The 20,609-nt window shown below is 42.8% G+C and overlaps 1 protein-coding gene across 1 annotated transcript; it reads right to left on the bottom strand.

The window, feature by feature from the left end:
- Positions 1-1,868: 1,868 nt before the first annotated feature.
- ANAPC7 (anaphase promoting complex subunit 7) lies at positions 1,869-17,543 on the bottom strand. Its single transcript, XM_060785498.2, has 11 exons — positions 17,314-17,543; positions 13,960-14,146; positions 13,303-13,422; positions 11,946-12,057; positions 11,508-11,661; positions 11,083-11,225; positions 9,678-9,795; positions 5,812-6,008; positions 5,290-5,514; positions 4,631-4,781; positions 1,869-3,850 (listed from the first exon to the last, which is right to left on the bottom strand). The coding sequence occupies exons 1-11, from the start codon at positions 17,412-17,414 to the stop codon at positions 3,661-3,663; spliced, it is 1,698 nt and encodes a 565-aa protein (XP_060641481.1). The 5' UTR covers positions 17,415-17,543; the 3' UTR covers positions 1,869-3,660.
- Between the last annotated feature and the right edge of the window lie 3,066 nt (positions 17,544-20,609).

Genomic DNA, 20,609 nt, shown 5'->3' with positions numbered 1-20,609 from the left:
TGAGGAGGGGGGAGGCTTGTTTTCTGCTGATCTGAGACTAGGACACAGAGCAATTGATTCAACCACCGGGGAAAAGAGATTCCACCTAAACGCTAGGAAGAACTGCCTGACACTAAGAACAGTTCAATGCTTCCTTGGAGTCTGGTGGTATCTGTTTCCTTGGAGTCGGCCGATGACGAAGTCGTCTGTGTGCATTCAGAAGAAGACCTACAAGCCACTCTAAACACCTTTGCAGAAGCATACGACAAGCTCGGCCTGTCATTGAACCTTGAGAAAACTAAATTGCTCTTCCAGCAGGCTCCAGTCAACCCCTCTCCAATGCCAGACGTAGTTAATGGTGCAACGTTAAAAAATGTTGACCATTTCCGCTACCTTGGCAGCCACCTCTCCACAAGTCAGTATCGACACCGAAAAACACCACCTGAGCTCTGCGAGTGCAGCATTTTTTCAAATGAAGCAGAAAGTGATTGAGGATTGGTACATCCGTAGAGAGACCAAGGTGCTTGTTTATAAAGCTATTGTCCTCCCAATCCTGCTATATACCTGTGAAACGTGGACTGTCTACCGATGTCACACTCAACTCCTGGAACGATTCCATCAGTATTGCCACCCAAAAATCCTGCAATTCTCTTGGGAAGACAGGCGGACAAATGTCAGCGTGCTGGAAGAAGCAAAGACCACGAGCATTTAAGTCATGCTCCTACACCATCAACTCCCCTGCACTGCAACGTTGTCCGAATGCCCAATCACCATCTCCCAAAACAGGTACTATACTCCCAACTCAAGAACACAAAACATAAGTTGATGGACAGGAAAAGAGATTTAAAGATGGGGTTAAAGCCAACCTTAAAAACTGGGAACTGGGAAGCCCTGGCCCTTGAGCGCTCTAACTGGAGGTCAGCTGTGACCAGCAGTGCTGCAGAATTAAAAGAGGCACGAATGGAGGGCGAAAGGGAGAAAGGTACCAAGAGGAAGGAGCGTCAAGCCAACCCTGACCAGGGCTGCCTTCCACCTGGAAACTGATGCCCTCCCTGTGGAAGAACACATGGATCAAGAATAGGGCTCCACAGCCACTTACAAACCCACCTTCAAGAGACCATACTTGGAAGACCATCATCCTCGGGCTACAAGGGATCACTTAAGTAAGGTGAAATCTCTTTCTCTGGAAGATTTTGAGCAGAGGCTGGATGGCCAACTGTCCGGTTGGGTTGTGCCTGGCGGAGTGGGGTTGGACTGGATGGTTCTTGGGATCTCTTCCAAGGCTGAATGCAGCACCAACAGCAGTTCCATTAAGTTGCTCCCTCCTTAGAATCCTGAACATCTCCTAGTTGCTCCTTTCTACAGAAAACCTTTTCCTCTCTAATTCCTTTCCTTTTGGGTGTGCTGATAGGGTTTTACTCTCTCCTCCTTCTCCGTTTTTTGCAAGTGGTGGTGGAAAGCTTTGCCGTTCGGAAATTGTGGTTTGCAAAGGTATAGAGAGGATGACTGACAGCAACCAAATATAGCTCTTTCTTCTGCTGTTCGGGGCTGCAGGATCCCTGAGGCAAAACTTTTGTTTCCATAGAGTGTAGTAAACTACAATAAAGAGCCAGGTTCCAATGTCACCTTTGCAAAAAGTAAATGAGCCACCCTTTGCTTTATGACAAGTATTAAGCTTGCATAAGACTTAGAAAGTCAGAACAAGATTCAAAGAAGGAATGAGTATCGTGAACCTAAGGATGGTTTTAGCCATCTTCCTTCGGTCTTACGAGTTATCTCCTTCCATTCCTGTCTCTGGGTAACTTCTCAAATTAATTTTGTTTTATGAAGTTTATTTCTGCAGTTTGAAGATTCAACTCCACAAGGAACACAAAAAGTGCAACCATGGGGAAAGTCTGCTTCAGAATTTATTGCCACCTCAGGTCTTGGACACAATTCTGGCCTCTGAAGGCAAGTGTGAATTAAACATAAACGAACCCTTCAACTTCCAAAATAAATACAAACAACCAACTCTCTAATGCCTAAAAAGACAACCATGACTGTTGGGAACATCCAGGACACAAGAGAATAAAGTCTTCTTCTGCAGAAAAGCCAAGTTCTATTTCCAGGGGATGGAGGGAAAATTATTGAAAGGACTGAAATACATTTGACTTATAAAGCCCTATATGGTTCCGGCCCAGTTGACCTGCCCGAAAGTATCTCCCTCTATAACCCACCTCAGAGTTTACGATCATTGGGGAAGATCCTGCTCTCAATCCTGCCACCCTCACAAGTGCGATTGGTGGGGACGACAGGGCCTTCCCGGTGGTGGCCCCCCTGTCTGTGGAATGAACTCCCCAGTGAAATCAGGGTGACTCCTTCTCTCCTCTCCTTTAGGAAAAAACCTCAAGTCTTGGCTTTGGGGCCAAGCATTCGGGCAGCTCGCTGAGTAACAACTGTAATGACTCGTGAGAATTGTCAATGAAGAGACCCTTGGACTGGAACTCTGAATTTGGATTTGCGGACTCAGACTTGGTTGTGTTAATAGTTTAAGGGCCAATATTTTTAATGTATTTTTACTGTTGTTGATCCGTTTATGTTATTTGTTGTGCTTTAACTGTTTCTTTGTCGGCATCTAATGACTGCCAATTGTAAGCCGCCCTGAGTCCTCCCTTCGGGGGTTGAGAAGGACGAGATACAAATGCTCTAAATAAATAAATAAATAAATCTTCCCCACCCCACCTGTTACCTGGCATATGTCATAAGAAAATAGATGTCAATTCGAAAACCCAAAGAGGCTCAAAGGGCAGGCAAGACAAAGGAAACAGTCTTATTTGTTGAGAAAATGTTTAAAAGAACAACCGCTGTAGTTATGGATTCTTTTCTGCAGCAGGCTTCAACAGGGCCTGCTCAGGAGAACTTCTTGCTGGACTGTGTCTTGACAAAGCACAAAGTGTGAACAAGAAAGTTTTAATATTCATATATTCTTGGGAGCATTTGGGGGGGGGGGGTGAGGCATTGTGACTTGATCCTACTCAGTATGAAACAATCTTAAGAGCCTCTTCCCAGTTGTATTTCCCTCAGAGCTGCTCCAATTTTCCCGTGACTCATATAGAGGCTTTGGCGCTTGTTAGTGCAGAAGTGGCATGCTTTTTTTATTTTGGAGTGTGCTTGTGAAGCGGCCTACACAAAAACACAGGAGAGAGGGACAGGGCTGGGAGGAAAGTGACTGCTCCGTTGTGGGACCCCTGTTGGTTTCTGGAGGAGGACATGCATCTCAAGACATTGTACAGGCTCTGACATCAAGCTTTCTTTCACAAAAGGGTAGAAGAGCAGCCTACATTTATCCACCACTGGAGATCAAGCGTAATTAGTTGGCAGCATGGTTGCAACATCATTTTCATCTGTTTGAGAATGCTTTATGCACTTTAAACCTTCTAATTTTAGACCTAAGAACTCAAAATCTCTGCTTGACATCAATGCTTCCCCACCAAGCCACTCAAGTTGCTCAGCTTTCACGGAGCAGAATGCAGACCCAGAACACAAATACTTTTTTTCAATGGTTTCATGGTTTTGGATGGGGCCTCGGTCCAGTTTCTCCAGCAGCACATGCTGCTCTTGGTGTTTGTCAGACCAGGAAGACGCAAGGGATCGTGGATCTCGCCTCCCGTGAGATGATTCCCGGGCACCTTCAAGGCCACCTCACTGCATGCCAAACCACTGTTCCTGATCCGCCCACTGGGCTGCCTCACTGTCACTACCTTCCAGATCACCTTCCTCTCCACTGCCTTCCATGTCATCCACATCTTCTTCCTGAGTAGCATCTGTAGGGCTTTCCTCTTTCTCCATCTTCTGCATTCCCTCCAGTGACTTCTGATCATTTGGATCCAAACTGAGAGAACAGAAGAACAAAAAGATATCCTGAAATGAAAAAGACTGGTCTGCCCATGTGGGTTTTTTTAGCTTCCTGGCTTCAGCATACTCTTTCTGATGCATACAGCTCCTGTTTCTCTCCCCAGAGATACATTTAACCATCCTCGCACACTCTGAGGAGGAAGTGGCTCATAAGCGTCCACTCTACATTCTTACAGAGTTTAGCTTTTGAACAAGCTCAGCAAAACTCCCTGAGCCTTCTTGCAGCTTATATGCATAACTCTCAAAACAATCACAAACACACAAGAGGTAAGACAGACAATGCAATCTTTGACTACTGTAAGGAAGCACTTGAGCACAGCTTCAACTCACAGGCATTCCTTCCATTATGGCTCCAGGACCATAGGAAAGAAGGGGAGATGTTTCACAAAGATGAAATGTTGGGTTCAAAGTAAGTGCACTCAAGAAAGTATCCTGCAAACTTACTCAAAAGTCTAATTTGCCAGTTGGCCAGCCAACATTCTTAAAAGCATCACACAAGTTTAGTTTAAAGAGTGAGGCTGTGGCCTACCCACCATTTGTAGTGCACTGAAGGCAATTCTGTGATGGTGGATGAGGAGTAAGCGAACAGGGAATTTATCCATCTACAGATTCAAAATAAGACTGTAACCAAAACTCAAGCCCACATATGATCAAATGATAGGAAGGAGAATCAATCAGGAGATTAAGGAAGAGGCTGGCCATAGGAGTTGCAAGTCTACACCATCAGGTAATGACAACAATATTTCCAGAAAGTTACCTTAGAGCAATACTGTACTGGTCCATGGCTTCCTGATACTCATTTACAGCTACGAGGAAGTCCCCTAACATTCGATGCAGAATGCAGTCACTCTGGTTGGCCAGAGCATTCCTCAGCAAAGCAATCCCATCGTCATACTTCTGTTCCCGGCCTGTTGACACAGATTTAAAGATACCTATATCAGGGTTATCCTGCACTTAAAATCATCTCTGTTGACTAGAGAGTTCACAGCTTTTGGATATAGTTTAAAAATCATTTTAAAATGTATTTTATTCAATGTTTACACTCTCGTCTTTCTCTCCATGGGACGCAAGACGGCTTACAATAATTTAAAATAAAAGTTTAGCTAAAATTCTGTATTAAGAATACATTATTTGACTGTCTGGTTAGATGGGGGATACTCCTGTAGAAAGTCAGCCCAACCCTATCAACTGACTAAAGGCTGCAGTTCCAATTTCTAAGCCAAGACCTGGCAGCCGGTAGCCCATTCCAAAAAAGAGAGAAAAAGATGTAGGAAGTCAAAAGCGCAGCTATATTTTGAGGAGCTTTGGTACCTCTGAGGCTGGGCGGAAGTGATTCTGCTTTGGAGGGACACTCGCTGATTAGAAAACAATGCTGACAAGGTTGTAACAAGCACCAGAAGAGGGTAGGAAACTTACTGAGAAGCTCTGCCTTTTTGACCACTGCTTTGATGTAATCGGGGCGCTGTGTCAACGCTTTGTCCAGTAAAGTTTTTGCTTTCTCCTGTGCCACAGGATCTTCTAGGCAAACGGTGGCCAAAAGAGTCAGCGTCTGTGCATTGGCTCCCAGGGTTTTGTAGACATTATTCGCCATAACTGTGGCTTCACGGAGACCATTTGATGCCAAGTAGCACTCAATGAGGCCTGGGAGAGCGAAGGGGTCAAAGTTATTATCTGTAGATACAGCCAGATTTTTAAAATTTCAGTACCATTTACAGCAGGTGGTGTGTGTGTTATCTATTTAGCTCAAAAGTCTCATTGAAGCAACTATCAAAGAATTTTGCACATTGGCTTGGCAGCTCAAAACCTTCGGGAAGGACCCGGACACGCAAAAAATGTGCGAACTCAGGGATGTAGTGCATTTGACAGCCTACAAGGATTTCCACTCTGCCACCAGATTCAAGAGCGCACATTTCCTCAAAATCTGCAATCTTCACATACCTTCGTAGCAGTCCAGCCTGCAAGGAGCGAGCCGTATGGCTTCGCGGAAGTGGATGATGGCTTCCTGCACTCTGCCCATATTTCGAAGAGCTGCCCCTTTCAGCAGCAAAGCTTGGACACTGTTGCTATTCAGCTGAATTGCTTTGGCTCCTAAATATAAGGCCCGGGAATAGCGCTTGCTGTAGAAACTATGACACCTGCAGAAAGGAGGAGGCAACAGTGGGGTGTGACATTTTACACTGGTTGCAACCCTTTCCCCTACACTGTTCGGTATTTTTAAAGAAATTAATTTATCAAAAAATGGACTCCCAGACAATTTCCAGCTTTGTTGGCTTTCTATTTGCCTCCCTATGAGTCACGGGCTGAAAAATCGCCCCTAAACTTGTCACAATTGCTTTCTCCTTGGCCTAGGAGAGAGCAGGCATTGCATAAACACCAACAGGAAGGAAGAACCCAGTTAAATAATTTTCAAATCCTGTAGAGCTATAGCAAAAAAAAATCACATGTCATAATTTAGGTTGTAAACCGGTTATAGATGCTGCCATAATGAGTGCTTATGAGGAAGTAAAAGGTAGTGAAGAGTCCGCAGAGCAAAAACGTGAGGAAAAGGTGCTGCCAGATGGAGGACAGATGGGGCGACCAGTATGTCCGAAGGAATGAGAGGTCAGCCTGACATAACCAAACTTAATTATTACTTTGATTTTCCTCACAATCACGTTACCATACATGACCAAGGTCCCTATAGCAAGAATTCAAATAATTAAAAATAAATGTTCAGAAAACACTGGGGTATAAATAAATCATCATCAGTATTATTTGAAACACAACAAGATGAGTCCACAGCAGACACTCTGCTGGCTGTTGAATTGGATCACTCGTTGGACCCTAACCAAGTGTCTAGGACTGTGTGATGTATTGGCGAATAATGCGTGCAGATCCCAGTAAGGTGGCCTTCTGCAGCTGGCAGATGGTAATTTTGTCAGCGCCAATTGTGTTTAAGTGCAGGCCAAGGTCTTTAGGCACTGCACCCAGTGTGCCGATCACTATTGGGACCACCTTGACTGGCTTGTGCCAGTCTTTGCAGTTCGATTTTTAAATCCTCATATTGTGTCAGCTTTTCCAGTTTTTTCTCTTCAATCCTTTTGTCACCTGGGATTGCAACATCGACGATCCATAATTTGTTTTTTTAACACGATTGTGAGGTCAGGAGTATTGTGGTCCAAAACTCTGTCTGTCTGAATTCGGAAGTCTCAGAGTAGCTTGAAGTGTTCATTCTCTGTAACTTTTTGTGATCCCACCAGTTCTTTGTTGCAGGCATTGTTGTTGTTGTTGTTGTTGTTGTTGTTGTAATCTTCTTTTTTAAAAAAATAATCTTTATTGAAAGTTTCTTTTATGTTACAAAGTCATCTAGAAATAGAAAGTAGAGGGGAGAGGGGAAAAGTAGAGAAGGGAAGATGGGGGGAAGGGAGAAAAGTGGTGGAGGGGGGCAGAAAGTTGGAGGGTAATAGAAAGTAGAGAAAAGTAAAGATTAAAGATTAAAAACAAATAAAACTTGGAGACAGGTGTTATTGTCTCTCTCGTTGACTTCCTTTGTGTCTTCCAAGTGGGTCTTCCTTTTCCTTCTTCCATCTTTGAGTTCTTCTCTGTTCTTCTCTTCTACTTATTCTTCTGTATTTTTATTTAATTGGTTAACATAATTTGTCACCTTTGTCCAATCAGTTTCTTTTATTGGGGTTCCTTTGTTTTTGTATAACAGATATGTTAATCTATCCATATTTCTAATGTCTAGTATTTTTTCTATCCAGTCTTTTGTTTCCGGTATTTCTTCTTTTTTCCAGAGTTTCGCATAGCAAATTCTTGCGGCTGTGTTCAATAAGAAGAGGAGTTTGTCTGTATTTCTTTCCATTCTTACATCGAATATTCCTAATAAAAATGCCTCAGGCGTGAATGGTAATTTTATATTTAAGATTTCCTGTATTATTCTATGGATTTTTTTCCAATATACTTTTGCTTTTTGGCACGACCACCACATGTGGAAATAGGAGCCCTCCATCTTCCCACACTTCCAACATGTGTAATTTAATTTTTTATACGAATTATTCAATTTTTGGGGGGTCATGTACCATCTATGTGCTACCTTCAGCCAATTTTCTTTTAATTCTATTGCATATGTATATTTAAGTTTTGTTCTCCAAATTTTTTCCCAATCCTCTTTTTTAATTGTTTTTCCCAAATTCTCGTTCCACCTTTTCATGTATTTTTTTCTCCTTCTGCTTCTGAATTCCATTCTAACAATTTCTTATATAATTTTGTTATTATCTTTCTATCCGTTTTTAGTATCTTATCCCAGAAGGTATCCTGTTCTTGAAAACCGTACCTTCTGTCTTTTTTGTAGCACTCAGTTATTTGTCTGTGTTGAAACCACGATATATTTTTATTTATCATGTTCATTTCTTGTTGTGTTTTAATAACCATCTCTCCTCTTTCCTTTTTTAATAGTTCTTTGTACTTGGGCCAGTTATTCCATCCCATTTCCCTTCTTTGCGTGGCCTCCAAGGGGGATAACCATAAGGGAGTTTTGTCACAGATTTTTGATTTATATTTCTGCCAAATCTTTATGATAGCCGATCTGGTGAAGTGGTTCCCGAATTTTTTTTCCTTTTTTTGACCTTCGTACCATAGGTAATGGTGCCAGCCTGTTCTTAACTCAATTCCTTCTAAAGTAAGCAGTTTCTCCTTTTTCAGTTCTACCCAGTCCTTGGCCCACATTAATGCACTGGCTTCAAAGTATGATCTTAAATCGGGCACTGCAAATCCTACCCTCTTTGTGTCCTCTATCATATTTTTGAAATTAATTCTTGCTTTTTTGCCTTGCCAAATGAATTTCATTATCTCCTTGTTCCATTCTTTTAATATGTTTTGATTTCTAATTATAGGTAAATTTTGAAAGAGGAAAATCATTTTAGGTAATATTTTCATTTTTACACTAGCGATTCTCCCTAAGAGTGACAAATTCAGATTCCTCCAGCTTTCCAATTCTTTTTTCATTTTTTTCCATCCTTCGATGTAATTATTCTGTAGTAGCTGTAGATTCTTAGCTGTTAATATTATACTTAAGTATTTTAATTTAGTTACAATCTGGATGTCCCATTTCTCTGCCAATTTCTCCTTTTCTTTTCGTGTGATGTTCTTTGTTAGGGCTTTTGTCTTATCTAGATTTAATTTAAAACCCGCTACCTCACCGAATTCATTTATGGTTCTTATCCATTTTCCCAAATTTTTCTCCGGATCCTCTATTATACAAATAATATTGTCTGCATATGCCCGTAGTTTATAATCTTGACCATGTATTCTCGTGCTTTCCAATTCTTTGTCTTCTCTGTTGTTGTAATCTTCTAAGCTTTCTTCTGGTCATGTGAAATTTGCCTGCCTCTTCCCTTTATTTTACTTTTCTAAATAAAGATGCTTACACTTTAGAATGAAACCTGTGGGTATTCAATACCCTTGGTGGATGGACTAACTACCTAGAGCAATGATTCTCAACCTGGCCTACAAATCCCAGTCAGTTTACCGGCTGTTAGGATTTCTAGGAGTTGAAGGCCAAAACATCTTGAGACCCACAGGTTGAGAGCCACTGATCTAGAGCCTAAAGGGACCGGATACATAGTAGGGACTTTTGTCACTATGGTGTGCTTAAAGAATCATTGAAAACTTTCAATTACTAGTTTTGATGATGCAAATCATTTTGCATCCAGTAACGGGTCTTTCCTACTAAAATTAAGAAATGCAACTGTAAATTTCAGCATTCAAAACACTCAAAACAGTTCAACAAAGGAGCCAAAAGGTAGAAAGCAGCATGCTATTACCCCGATACCACCCAAGGCTCTGCGTGCTGGTCGGAAATATTGAAGAGCCGACAGCCTAGATTCTCCACATCCTCCAAGCGTCCTTCACGAGCTAACAAGTACCCATACACGTCCATTCCTAAACACAAAAGGAAAGAAGTGGATACTCAAAGCCAATTATACATTTTGTTTGTATGTTTAATTTAATTTTCTCTTACATTAGCAAGCATAAGGACAGACAGGGTTGTTGTTGTTGTTTTTTTTGGACTACCTAATTTGTCCTAGATTTAATTTCAATGCTAGAGAAACTACAAACAAAGATACAAGACTCCTGTAACTTCCAAACCCATTTCACTGATCTACACCTGGGAGGAAATGGACTCTGGAAATTTTCTAGGTATACTTCCCCCAGAAGTTACGCTTGGAAGACCTATCAAATTCCAAAAGAGGATACCTGTCTAGGAATCACTGGGTCCTCCAATGCAATTGTACAATACAATGGGATTGAAAGTGAGATAATTCAATGGCATTTGGTTATATTTGCAATTTCACATAACCACAGTCCAGATGAGAATGTATACAGGGGCCTTACTATATTGACCCCTCCCTCCCCCATTTTATTAAAGCAGTTAAAGTTGCACACCTGCTTCTACTTATTTAGGATTCTCTGAATTTAACAGGATATACTTCTGAATTAACTGTTGGAATGACCTCCCCGGAGGCCAATGGCACTGATGCTAATTTCATTCCAGAACCAAGTTAGAACATTTTTATAAAATCATATCTTTAGGCATATAAAAATCTTACCTCAAATCTACATAAGTTTTCAACTATTTAAAATTGCTTTCTTTGTTTTCAGACTATTCTAAATTGCTTTGGGAAATTTTCTTGTGTTAAGAGCACCAAAATTTCCAGCAATGGAAAAGATATCCTTGAGGTGCATCTATGCTGTAGATTGAATCCACTTTAACTGCTCTAGCTCAATGCCCAGGGGTCATAATTTGAGATCATGGGAGCTGCCAAAGAATGCTGATGCCTCATCAAACTACAAATCCCAGGATGTCATAGCATTGAGCCAATGCAATTAAGTGAGAGATGAGGTCCCTCAAAGAGGAGTTCTTGAAGCTGCTTCTCCTTTTGCTTTGGATCAGTAGTAAAATCACCATATTACGCGAATCTAAAGTGCACCCTAATTTTGGGAAGGTAATTTAGCAAAAAAAAAAAAAAGAGCATTAGATTCAGGTAAATATGATATAAGTCTTCATTCATATAAAAGATTTATCCCAATCACTTGTGTTCTATATTCAATCTAAAAGTGCCAACTGGGCCTCCACAAGGAAGATCCGCCCACTAGGTGGAAACAGAGCCAGATCCCTGCAACTAACCATATTTATGGGATTCAGACATATATTGGCGATGGACTTACCTTTTATTAAATACGGATCCAACATTTGTGCTTGCTCAAATTTTAGAATGGCATTCTTATTGTCACCAGCTCTGAAATACAGATCTGCTAAGCTTCCCAGTATATCCACGTTATCCCTCAGGAGTGACTTTTTCTCCAGTGAGCTTATAAGAGTAAAAAAAATTGAAAAAAAAGAGAACGCAATATCAACTTAAATGTGGAGTATTTACATCTATCTATTATAGTATTGAAGAATTACAGATGGACAGTACAGTGAGAGCATTACATTATGAAATGGAGCTGGGAAGCCGTCAAATACAACATAATGTACAGTATTCTTAAATTCTATAAACAATTAAGAACCCAAATAAAAATGTGGTAGTGAAAATGCATTTCTCTCAGGAGCAACTCAGATGTTCTTCAAGAAGCCTGTCCTGGACTCTTACCAGATGGTGTTAATGGCTCTGGTGTTATCCCCTGTGTGCACAAACGCATACGCTTTGATCCACACTGAAAGCCAATCCAAGTTTGGGATACTCTGAATCACATTCATCGTCATGGAGGCAACTTCTGCACCTTTCACTGATAGCGACAACAAACCTAAATAAGAAGCAACGATAGTGGTCACTCCTGTTCTGGCCAAGGAGATTATCACATGGGGCTGGCAGCATGCACCTTTTTTTGCATTCCTATTCCTATTTAAGTGTTTGCCCTGAAATGAACAAAGAGGGACAATGCACAGATTGGGAGGAAGCAGCTGAGATAAGATAACTATGTATTCATCTTACTGAAAGTACTGACAGCAAAGAGTGGCTATTGTGGCATGCTCCAGCTCTCAGCAAGATGGTTTGACAATAATCACTGATAACAAGAAACATGTCTACCTAGGATGGCATCAAGAGCAAGTGGGCACTGTCTCAGAACTTCTTTGTAACTTGTCACAGAGGAGCGTTCCTGGCCCGCCTTTTTATACAGGTTCGCCAGCATCATGTTAATCTGTAAGCCATGGAAACACAATGGTGAAGTTATAAAGTAGAAATAGAGATAGTGGTCTGACACGTGTCAAGAACTCCGAAGAGATGAAACACACACTTGAAACTTGGCATATATACGAAGGGGGACTTGGGGCGTGCACCTGGAAGCCATTTGATTTTTAAATTTTATTTATTTTCATGTCAGGACCCCGGGGGGGGGGGGGGGTTGCCAGGGGGTGTCAGAGGGGTTACCAAAGACCATTAGAAAACACAGTATTTTCTGGTTGTGATGGGAGTTCTGTGTGGGAAGTTTGGCCCAATTCTATCATTTGTGAGGTTCAGAACGCTCTTTGATTGTAGGTGAACTATAACTCTCAGCAACTACAACTTCCAAATGTCAAGGTCTATTTCCCCCAAACCCCACCAATGTTCACATTTGGGCATACTGAGTACTTGTGCCAAGTTTGGTCCAGATCCATAATTGTTTGAATCCACAGTTCTCTTTCTCTCTGAATGTAGGTGAACTACAACTCCAAAACTCAAGGTCAACGCCAACCAAATCCTTCTTGTATTTTCTATTGGTCATGGGAGTTCTGTGTGCCAAGTTTGGTTGATTTGGTTCAATTTTATTGTTGGTGGAGTTCAGAGTTCAGATTGTAGATGAACTATAAATCTCAGCAACTACAACTCCCAAATGATAAAATCAACCCCCCCAAATCAACCCAACCAGTATTCAAATTTGGGTGTATAGGGTATTTGTGCCAAATTTGGTCCAGTGAATGAAAATACATCCTGCATATCAGATATTTACATTACAATTCATAACAGTAGCAAAATTACAGTTATGAAGTAGCAACGAGAATAATTTTATGGTCGGGGGGTCACCACAGCATGAGGAACTGTATTAAGGGGTCTTGGCATCAGGAAGGTTGAGAACCACTGCTTTAAGGAGCAGGCTGATATGGTTTCACTTGGGTTAACATAGACAACTGTTAAAATCTCTACCAAATTGTTTGCCTTGGGACTTTTCCTCCAGAAAAATAAGCTAGAATTATATACCCATTGTGTCTTTTCCTCCCCTCCACGTAAGGGTTGCTGATACAATCCTCTGGTCTTGATTGCCATGATTAATGCCAATTACTTCCTACCTTTATATAAAAAGCTAGAGATTTATGCCTTGTATCTTGCAACCAAAGAATGCTGAAATAATTGTTCTATCTTGCATGCTTCTGACTAAAAACTCTTTTTTGGTACAAGAGAACCCTACCTTTGGAGTTCTCTGTCTGGAAGGGATCCCGTCAAGGATGGCAATGGCATCTTTGTCTTGCTTTAACATTGTGTAGCACTCTGCCATTTTGTACTTCACTTCGATTTCAGAAGGCAGGCACTACAAAGACAATGGAGATCCTTCTTTAATAATTTCATAACTCATGCAACACGTGGTAAAAGACAAATGCATTGTTCATAATAATAGATTTTAAAGTTTAAAGAAGTACTCTACAACAAGTCAAACCCATGGACAATCTGACTCAGCACTGAAAACTGGAATTTCTCCATAATTTTCTCAGGCACATCATTCACAGAAAAAGTGAAGACAGGGATTTTACTCAATGTATATCCTATTCCTGAACTGGGTCATCATCCTTTTTCCTTTTAAATGTTGCATTTGCAATTGATATTTTAAAGTATAAAAACAATAAGAGGAATATATCATACTAACACAATGCAATAGAAACCCGTCCCTAAAAATAAATTTTTAGGGATTCAATCCCTCCTTCTGGGATCCAGGACAAACCTGGCTAGTTGTTGAATGGCCTACATACACATATGTGCTGGATTTGGATAAGATTTTTTGCCATGGATTTTCACAGCCAATGCAACATGGGTTTGTCTGATGGGCAAGACATGATGAATATTTGACTACCTGGTTTTGAGGAGTAGATGCCCCATTCCCGGTCGAAGGCCTGACTTTGGATGTTTTACTCAAGGCTTTCTTCTGCTGCAAGGCCATCGTGTACTTACTGACGGCATTTCGGTACTCCTTGTCATGGAAAAGGGAATCGGCATGGTACACAAGCAGCTGATACTTCTGTGACGGGGAAAACAACTCACTGGAAGAAACAAGAGAGCAAACCATGTTGGCCGACCTTCACCAAGCAGCTGTATTGATCATTAAAAGGATGGTACAATCGACAGAAGTGTGTCAAGATCTGCCTAAGGGCCCTTCTGCTTTGAACTGGAATATATGGCAGTGTGTACTCAGATAACCCAGTTCAAAGCAGATATTGTGAGATTTTCTGCCTTGATATTCTGGGTTATATGGCTGTGTGAAAGGGCCCTCAGTAAGGCTTCTCCCCAAGTAAAGGGTTCGAACAGCAGCCTAAATAGTACCAAGGAGAAGCTACTTCATGATATGGAAGAAGACTGAGATTTAGTCGATGGGGACAAAGACCCCTGTTACACTGCCATATAAATCCAAATTATCTGCTTTGAACGGGATTATATGACAGTGTACACTCACAGAATCCAGTTCAAAGCAGATCATGTGGATTTCCTGCTTTGATTATCTGGATTATATGGAAGTGTAGAAGAGGCCTAAAATACCCATATTTTTTAAAGAAAACCAAAGCAGTTATTGGTAAGATATCACACTGCTTCTATTTGCCGCTATCATATTTTATGGATTTTCACTGCATTTAAAAATACCCATGACATTGAATTCTGTTGTAATGTCTGTATATTTGCTGCTTTGAAATTCTATTGCAGGCTGTCCAATCTGTACTTCATGGCCATTATGGTACAGTTAAGAACAACTAACAGCCAATGCTTACCCAATTTTTAACGGCGCTGACTACGTTAGATGTTTTACTGTTGATCATGCTTTTAAATGTATTTGTTTAGTGATTAGTTGTTCTATGTTGATATCTTGATATTTAATTTTATTTGATTAGTATAATGTTGTTGTTATTCTGTATTATGTTTTATTGCTGTAATATTTTGGTATATGTCGGGCATTGAATGTTTCCCTTTGTATGTGTAAACTGCCCCGAGTTCCCCGGGGGAGATAGGGCGGTCTAAAAATAATGTTTGTTTATTTATTTATTTATTATTATTGTTGAAATGTGTTTAATGCAAACCACTTTGAGGCACCTTCTACACTTCCATATAATCCAGATTATTGAAGCTGATGATTCACATCCGCTTTGCACTGGATTCTATGAGGCCCCTTCCACAGATGTGAATAAAATCCCAAGTTATCTGCTTTGAACTGGAATATATAGCAGTGTGGACTCAGATATTAGAGTTCAAAGAAGATATTGTGGGATTTTCTGCCTTGATATTCTGGGGCCCTTCCACACAGACCTATATCCCAAAATATCAAGGCAGGAAATCCCACATTATCTGAGTGTGGACTCAGATAACCCAGTTCAAAGCAGATATTATGGGATTTCTGCCTTGTTATTCTGGGATATAGGGCTATGTGGAAGGACCCTCAGACAGGCCCTTTATCCCAGGATCTGATCCCAGGTTTTCTGCTTTGAACTGGATTATATGAGTCCGCACTGCCAGATAATCTGGAATAAATGATAAATGTCATTGGAGTATATGTCGTCCCCCCTCTGTGGGAAAGCTTGATTCCACAACTCTGCTATAATGAGTTCTCCTCCACAAATAATCTGTCTCTTTTTATCTCACCAGAGTTTTAAATTAGTTTTAATTAGTCTCTTTTAATCATTACATGCAGCCCGCCCACTGTCATTGTGATTGCGTCTATTGTAACTTTATATTATTATTGTTACGTATTTACATGTTTTATTTTATTACAATGTTGCTTTTACCATTTGCGTTTTATTTTATTGTAATTTGTTGTTCGGGTTTGGCCTCATGTAAGCCGCTTCGAGTCCCCATTGGGGAGATTATTATTATTATTATTATTATTAAACTTTATTTGTACCCCGCTAGCATCTCCCGAAGGACTCGATGCGGCTTACAAAGGCCAAGGCCTCAACACACAATATAACAATACAAAACCTAAGGCAAATTAAAAACAATTAAGGCAATATAAACAATAAGCAATCAACAATATATTAAGACACAATAGAACTGGGCCGGGCCAGAGTAATGGGTACAAGATTGAAAGTGCTGATGTGACAGGTGGTATATAAGGCTTATAGGGCAAGTGCAGAGTGCGATGTGCAACAATCTTGGTTCTAATAAAGTGCTTATGGGACTTGGTATTGGAGATTTCCTAATCTGGGAAGGCACATCAGAACAGCCAGGTCTTCAAGTTCTTTCTGAAGACTGCCAATGTAGGGGCCTGTCTAAGATCTTTGGGGAGGGTGTTCCAGAGTCGGGGGGCCACCACAGAAAAGGCCCTGTCTCATGTCCCCACCAAACGTGCTTGCGACGCAGGCGGAATCACGAGCAGGGCCTCTCCAGATGACCACAGTGAACGCGTGGGTTCGTAGACGGAGATGTGGTCACGCAGGTAGGATGGTCCCAAACCGTTCAGGGCTTTGTAGGTAAGCACCTGCACCTTAAATTGGGCTCAGAAAATAAACGGCAGCCAGTGGAGCTCCTTGAACAGGAGGGTTGACCTCTCTCTGTAAGGAGCGCCAGTTAACATCTTGGCTGCTGCCCGTTGGACCAGTTGGAACTTCCGAGCTGTTTTCAAGGGCAGCCCCACATAGAGCGCATTGCAGTAGTCCAATCTGGAGGTGACCAAGGCATGGACCACCCCGGCCAGATCAGCCTTCGCAAGGTACGGTCGCAGTTGGCGCACGAGTCTCAATTGTGCGAAAGCCCTCCCGGACACCGCCGACACCTGAGCCTCAAGCATTAGCGATGAATCCAAGAGGACTCCCAAACTGCGGACCTGTGGCTTCAGGGGGAGTGTAACCCCGTCCAACACAGGTTGGTGGCAGGGTACAAATAAAGTTTATTATTATTTATTATTATTATAAACAGAAAACCTGGGATTAGATCCTGGGATAATGGGCCTGCCTGGAAGGCCCTTCCACACAGCCATATAACTCAGGGCCCTTCCACACAGCCATGTAACTCAGAATCTCAAGGCAGAAAATCCCACAATATCTGCTTTGAACTGGGTTATCTGAGTCTACACAGCCATATATTCCAGTTCAAATGTGGGATTTGATTCAGCTGTGTGGAAGGGTCCTCAGTGTGCCTGCAAGGCTTCTCCACCAACTCTCCTTTGGGTTGAAAGCGGGTCGGAGGCCACCAAGCCTCCCGTGTCGGCCTCCAGCGCCTCACTCACGGGTTGTTGCCGCTCATCGTAAGGAGGAGGCCGCTCAGGAGCCTCACGTTGGAGTGCAGCCCCGCCGCTGCCATCTCCCGAACATGGTCCACCACGCTCATGGCCTCGGAAAGACTCGACAGAGGGACGGGAACGAAAAAACAGCGTACTTCAAGTCGGCCGTAACGGACAGAGTCCTCTCAGCAAGTCTAAAATGGCGCCTCCCCGAAGGGTCCTCGCCGAAAAAGCCGCCCTGACACTTCCACAACAACCCTCACCGAGGAAAGGCTGCCCCCGGCGTTCGCCTGTCAGCCTCAGGGGGAACTTCCATTCTACGCATTGCGGGGTTACTCTCCTACTTCAGCTAACTATAACTTTCCTCCTTTTTTAAAAAAATTAAAAAGTCCTTTGCAAAGGGGTGATTTTTAAAATAAAACAAAACCAGGCACTGCTGTAGACACCTTTCCCGAGTCGTGACTATGGAAGCGAGAGACGAGCGAGGGAGGTGTTGAGCATGCGCGGCGAGGCACGGAAGGCTGCTTGTGTCCTTTTTCGGAGAAAAGCCTCTCTCAGTGTTTCTCAACCTTCCTAATGCCGTGACCCCTTCATACAGTTCCTCATGTTGTGGTGAACCCCAAACACTTTTTTCCCGTTGCTACTTCATAACTGGAATTTGCCTACTGTTATGAATCATAATGTAAATATCTGATATGCAGGATGTATTTTATACACTAGGCTAAATTAGGCACAAATACCCAATACGCCCAAATTTGAATACCAGTGGGGTTGGGGGGGGGGGGGGTTGATTTTGTCATTTGGGAGATGTAGTTGCTGGGATTTATAGTTCATCTACAGTCAAAGAGCATTCTGAACTCCACCAATGATGGAATTGAACCAGACTTGACACACAGAACTCCCATGACCAACAGAAAATATTGGAAGGTTTGGTGGATATTGATCTTGAGTTTTGGGAGTTGTAGTTCACCTACATCCAGAGAGTACTGTGGATTCAAATAATGATGGATCTGGACCAAACTTGGCACTAATACTCAATATGCCCAAATGTGAACACTGGTGGAGTTTGCGGAAATTATACCTTGATCTTTGGGAGTTATAGTTTCTGGGATTTATAGTTCACCTACAATCAAAAAGCCCCTTGAATCCCACCAATGATAAAATTGAGCCAAACTTCCCACACAGAACCCCCATGACCAAGAGAAAATACTGTGTTTTCCTATGGTCTTTGGCGACTCCTCTGACACCCCCTTGCGACCCCTCCGGGGTCCCAACCCCCAGGTTGAGAAACACTGGCCTATATCCTTAGGGCCAGAAGGCATAACAGTAATTCTTTTCAATTGGTGAAACCCGAGGATGTGGACAAGATACTTGGAAGAATGAGGCCTACCACGTCCATCCTGGACCCCTGCCCATCCTGGCTTCTAAAGGAGGCCAGAGGGGGATTGGCTGAGTGGGTTGAGGTGGTGGTTAATGCCTCCCTTCGGGAAGGCAATATTCCAGCGAGCTTAAAACAAGCTATAATAAAACCGCTGTTGAAAAAACCATCACTGGACCCCCCCTAAATTTGACAACTTTCAGCCAGTGTCCAATCTCCCCTTTTTGGGCAAAGTCCTGGAATGCGTGGTGGCCTCACAACTCCAGGTATTCTTGGTAGACACAGATTATCTGGATTCGGCACAGTCTGGTTTCAGACCGGGACATGGAACTGAGACAGTTTTGGTCGCTTTAGTGGATGATCTACGCCGGGAGCTCGACAGGGGGAGTGTGTCCCTGTTGGTGCTGCTGGACCTCTCAGCGGCCTTCGATACCGTCAACCACGGTATCCTTCTGGAACGCCTCGCGGGGATGGAACTTGGAGGTACTGTGTTACAGTGACTCCGGTCATTCCTAGAGGGCCGATCCCAGAAGGTGTTATTGGGAGACACCTGGTCAACCCCACAACCGTTGTCTTGTGGGGTTCCACAGGGTTCAATACTGTCTCCCATGCTGTTTAACATCTACATGAAGCCGCTGGGAGAGATCATCCGTAGTTTCGGGGTACGGTGTCATCTGTACGCAGATGATGTCCAACTTTGTAACTCCTTCCCACCTGCTACTAAGGAGGCTGTCGAGGTCCTGAACCGGTGTCTGGCCGCTGTAACGGTCTGGATGAGGGCGAACAAATTGAAATTGAATCCAGACAAGATAGAGGTACTCCTGGTCAGTCGCAAGGCTGAACAGGGCATAGGGTTATGGCCTGTGTTGGATGGGGTCGCACTCCCCCTGAAGACACAGGTTCGCAGCTTGGGTGTGATCCTGGACTCATCGCTGAGCCTGGAACCCCAAGCTTCGGCGGTGACCAGGGGAACATTTGCACAGTTAAAACTTGTGTGCCAGCTGCGCCTGTACCTTGGGAAGTCTGACTTGGCCACGGTAGCCCACGCTCTGGTTACATCCCGTCTAGACTACTGCAACACTCTCTACATGGGGTTGCCCTTGAAGACGGCTCGGAAGCTTCAACTAGTCCAACGTGTGGCAGCCATGATTTTAACAGGAGCGGAACACAGGGAGCACACAACCCCCCTGTTGTACCAGCTCCACTGGCTACCGATCTGCTACCGGGCTCAATTCAAGGTGCTGGCGTTGGCCTATAAAGCCTTAAACGGTTCCGGCCCAAGTTACCTATCCGACCGCATCTCGGCCTATGAACCCACCAGGACTTTGAGATCTTCCGGGGAGGCCCTGCTCTCGATCCCGCCTGCTTCACAAGCACGGCTGGCGGGGACGAGAGATAGGGCCTTCTCGGTGGTGGCTCCTCGGCTGTGGAACACCCTTCCCACAGACATTAGACTAGCACCATCTCTAATAGTTTTCCGCAAAAAAGTGAAGACCTGGTTGTTTGAGTAGGCGTTCGAAGAATTAGTGCAATGAACTGTAATGACATAGGAATGGAACAATGGATGACGATTCTGGATCCTGTCCTTTAGTGATGAGACGCTAGTGAATGGTTATTGTAGTAATTGTTTTCTAAGTGTGTAATGTGTTAGGTTGTTAATTGTTTTTATATTGGAGCATTGAATTTCTGCTGTTCTTGTTTGTTGTGAACCGCTGTGAGTCGCCTTCGGGCTGAGAACAGCGGTATATAAGTAGAGTAAATAAATAAATAATCCGTAGAGGCTGAGAGAGTGTGAGTCACCTATTGTGTGGGGATTTGAACCCTCTTCTCCAGAGTCATAGCATCTACACTGTAGAATGAATGCATTTTAACACCACTTTAACTGCCCTGACTCAGTTTATTTATTTATTTATTTGCTATATTT

This window comes from Anolis sagrei, chromosome X (genome assembly GCF_037176765.1).
Source record: "Anolis sagrei isolate rAnoSag1 chromosome X, rAnoSag1.mat, whole genome shotgun sequence".
Taxonomy (NCBI): domain Eukaryota; kingdom Metazoa; phylum Chordata; class Lepidosauria; order Squamata; family Dactyloidae; genus Anolis; species Anolis sagrei.
Note: the sequence above shows the minus strand (reverse complement) of the source record. Positions and strands in the feature narration are given on the sequence as shown.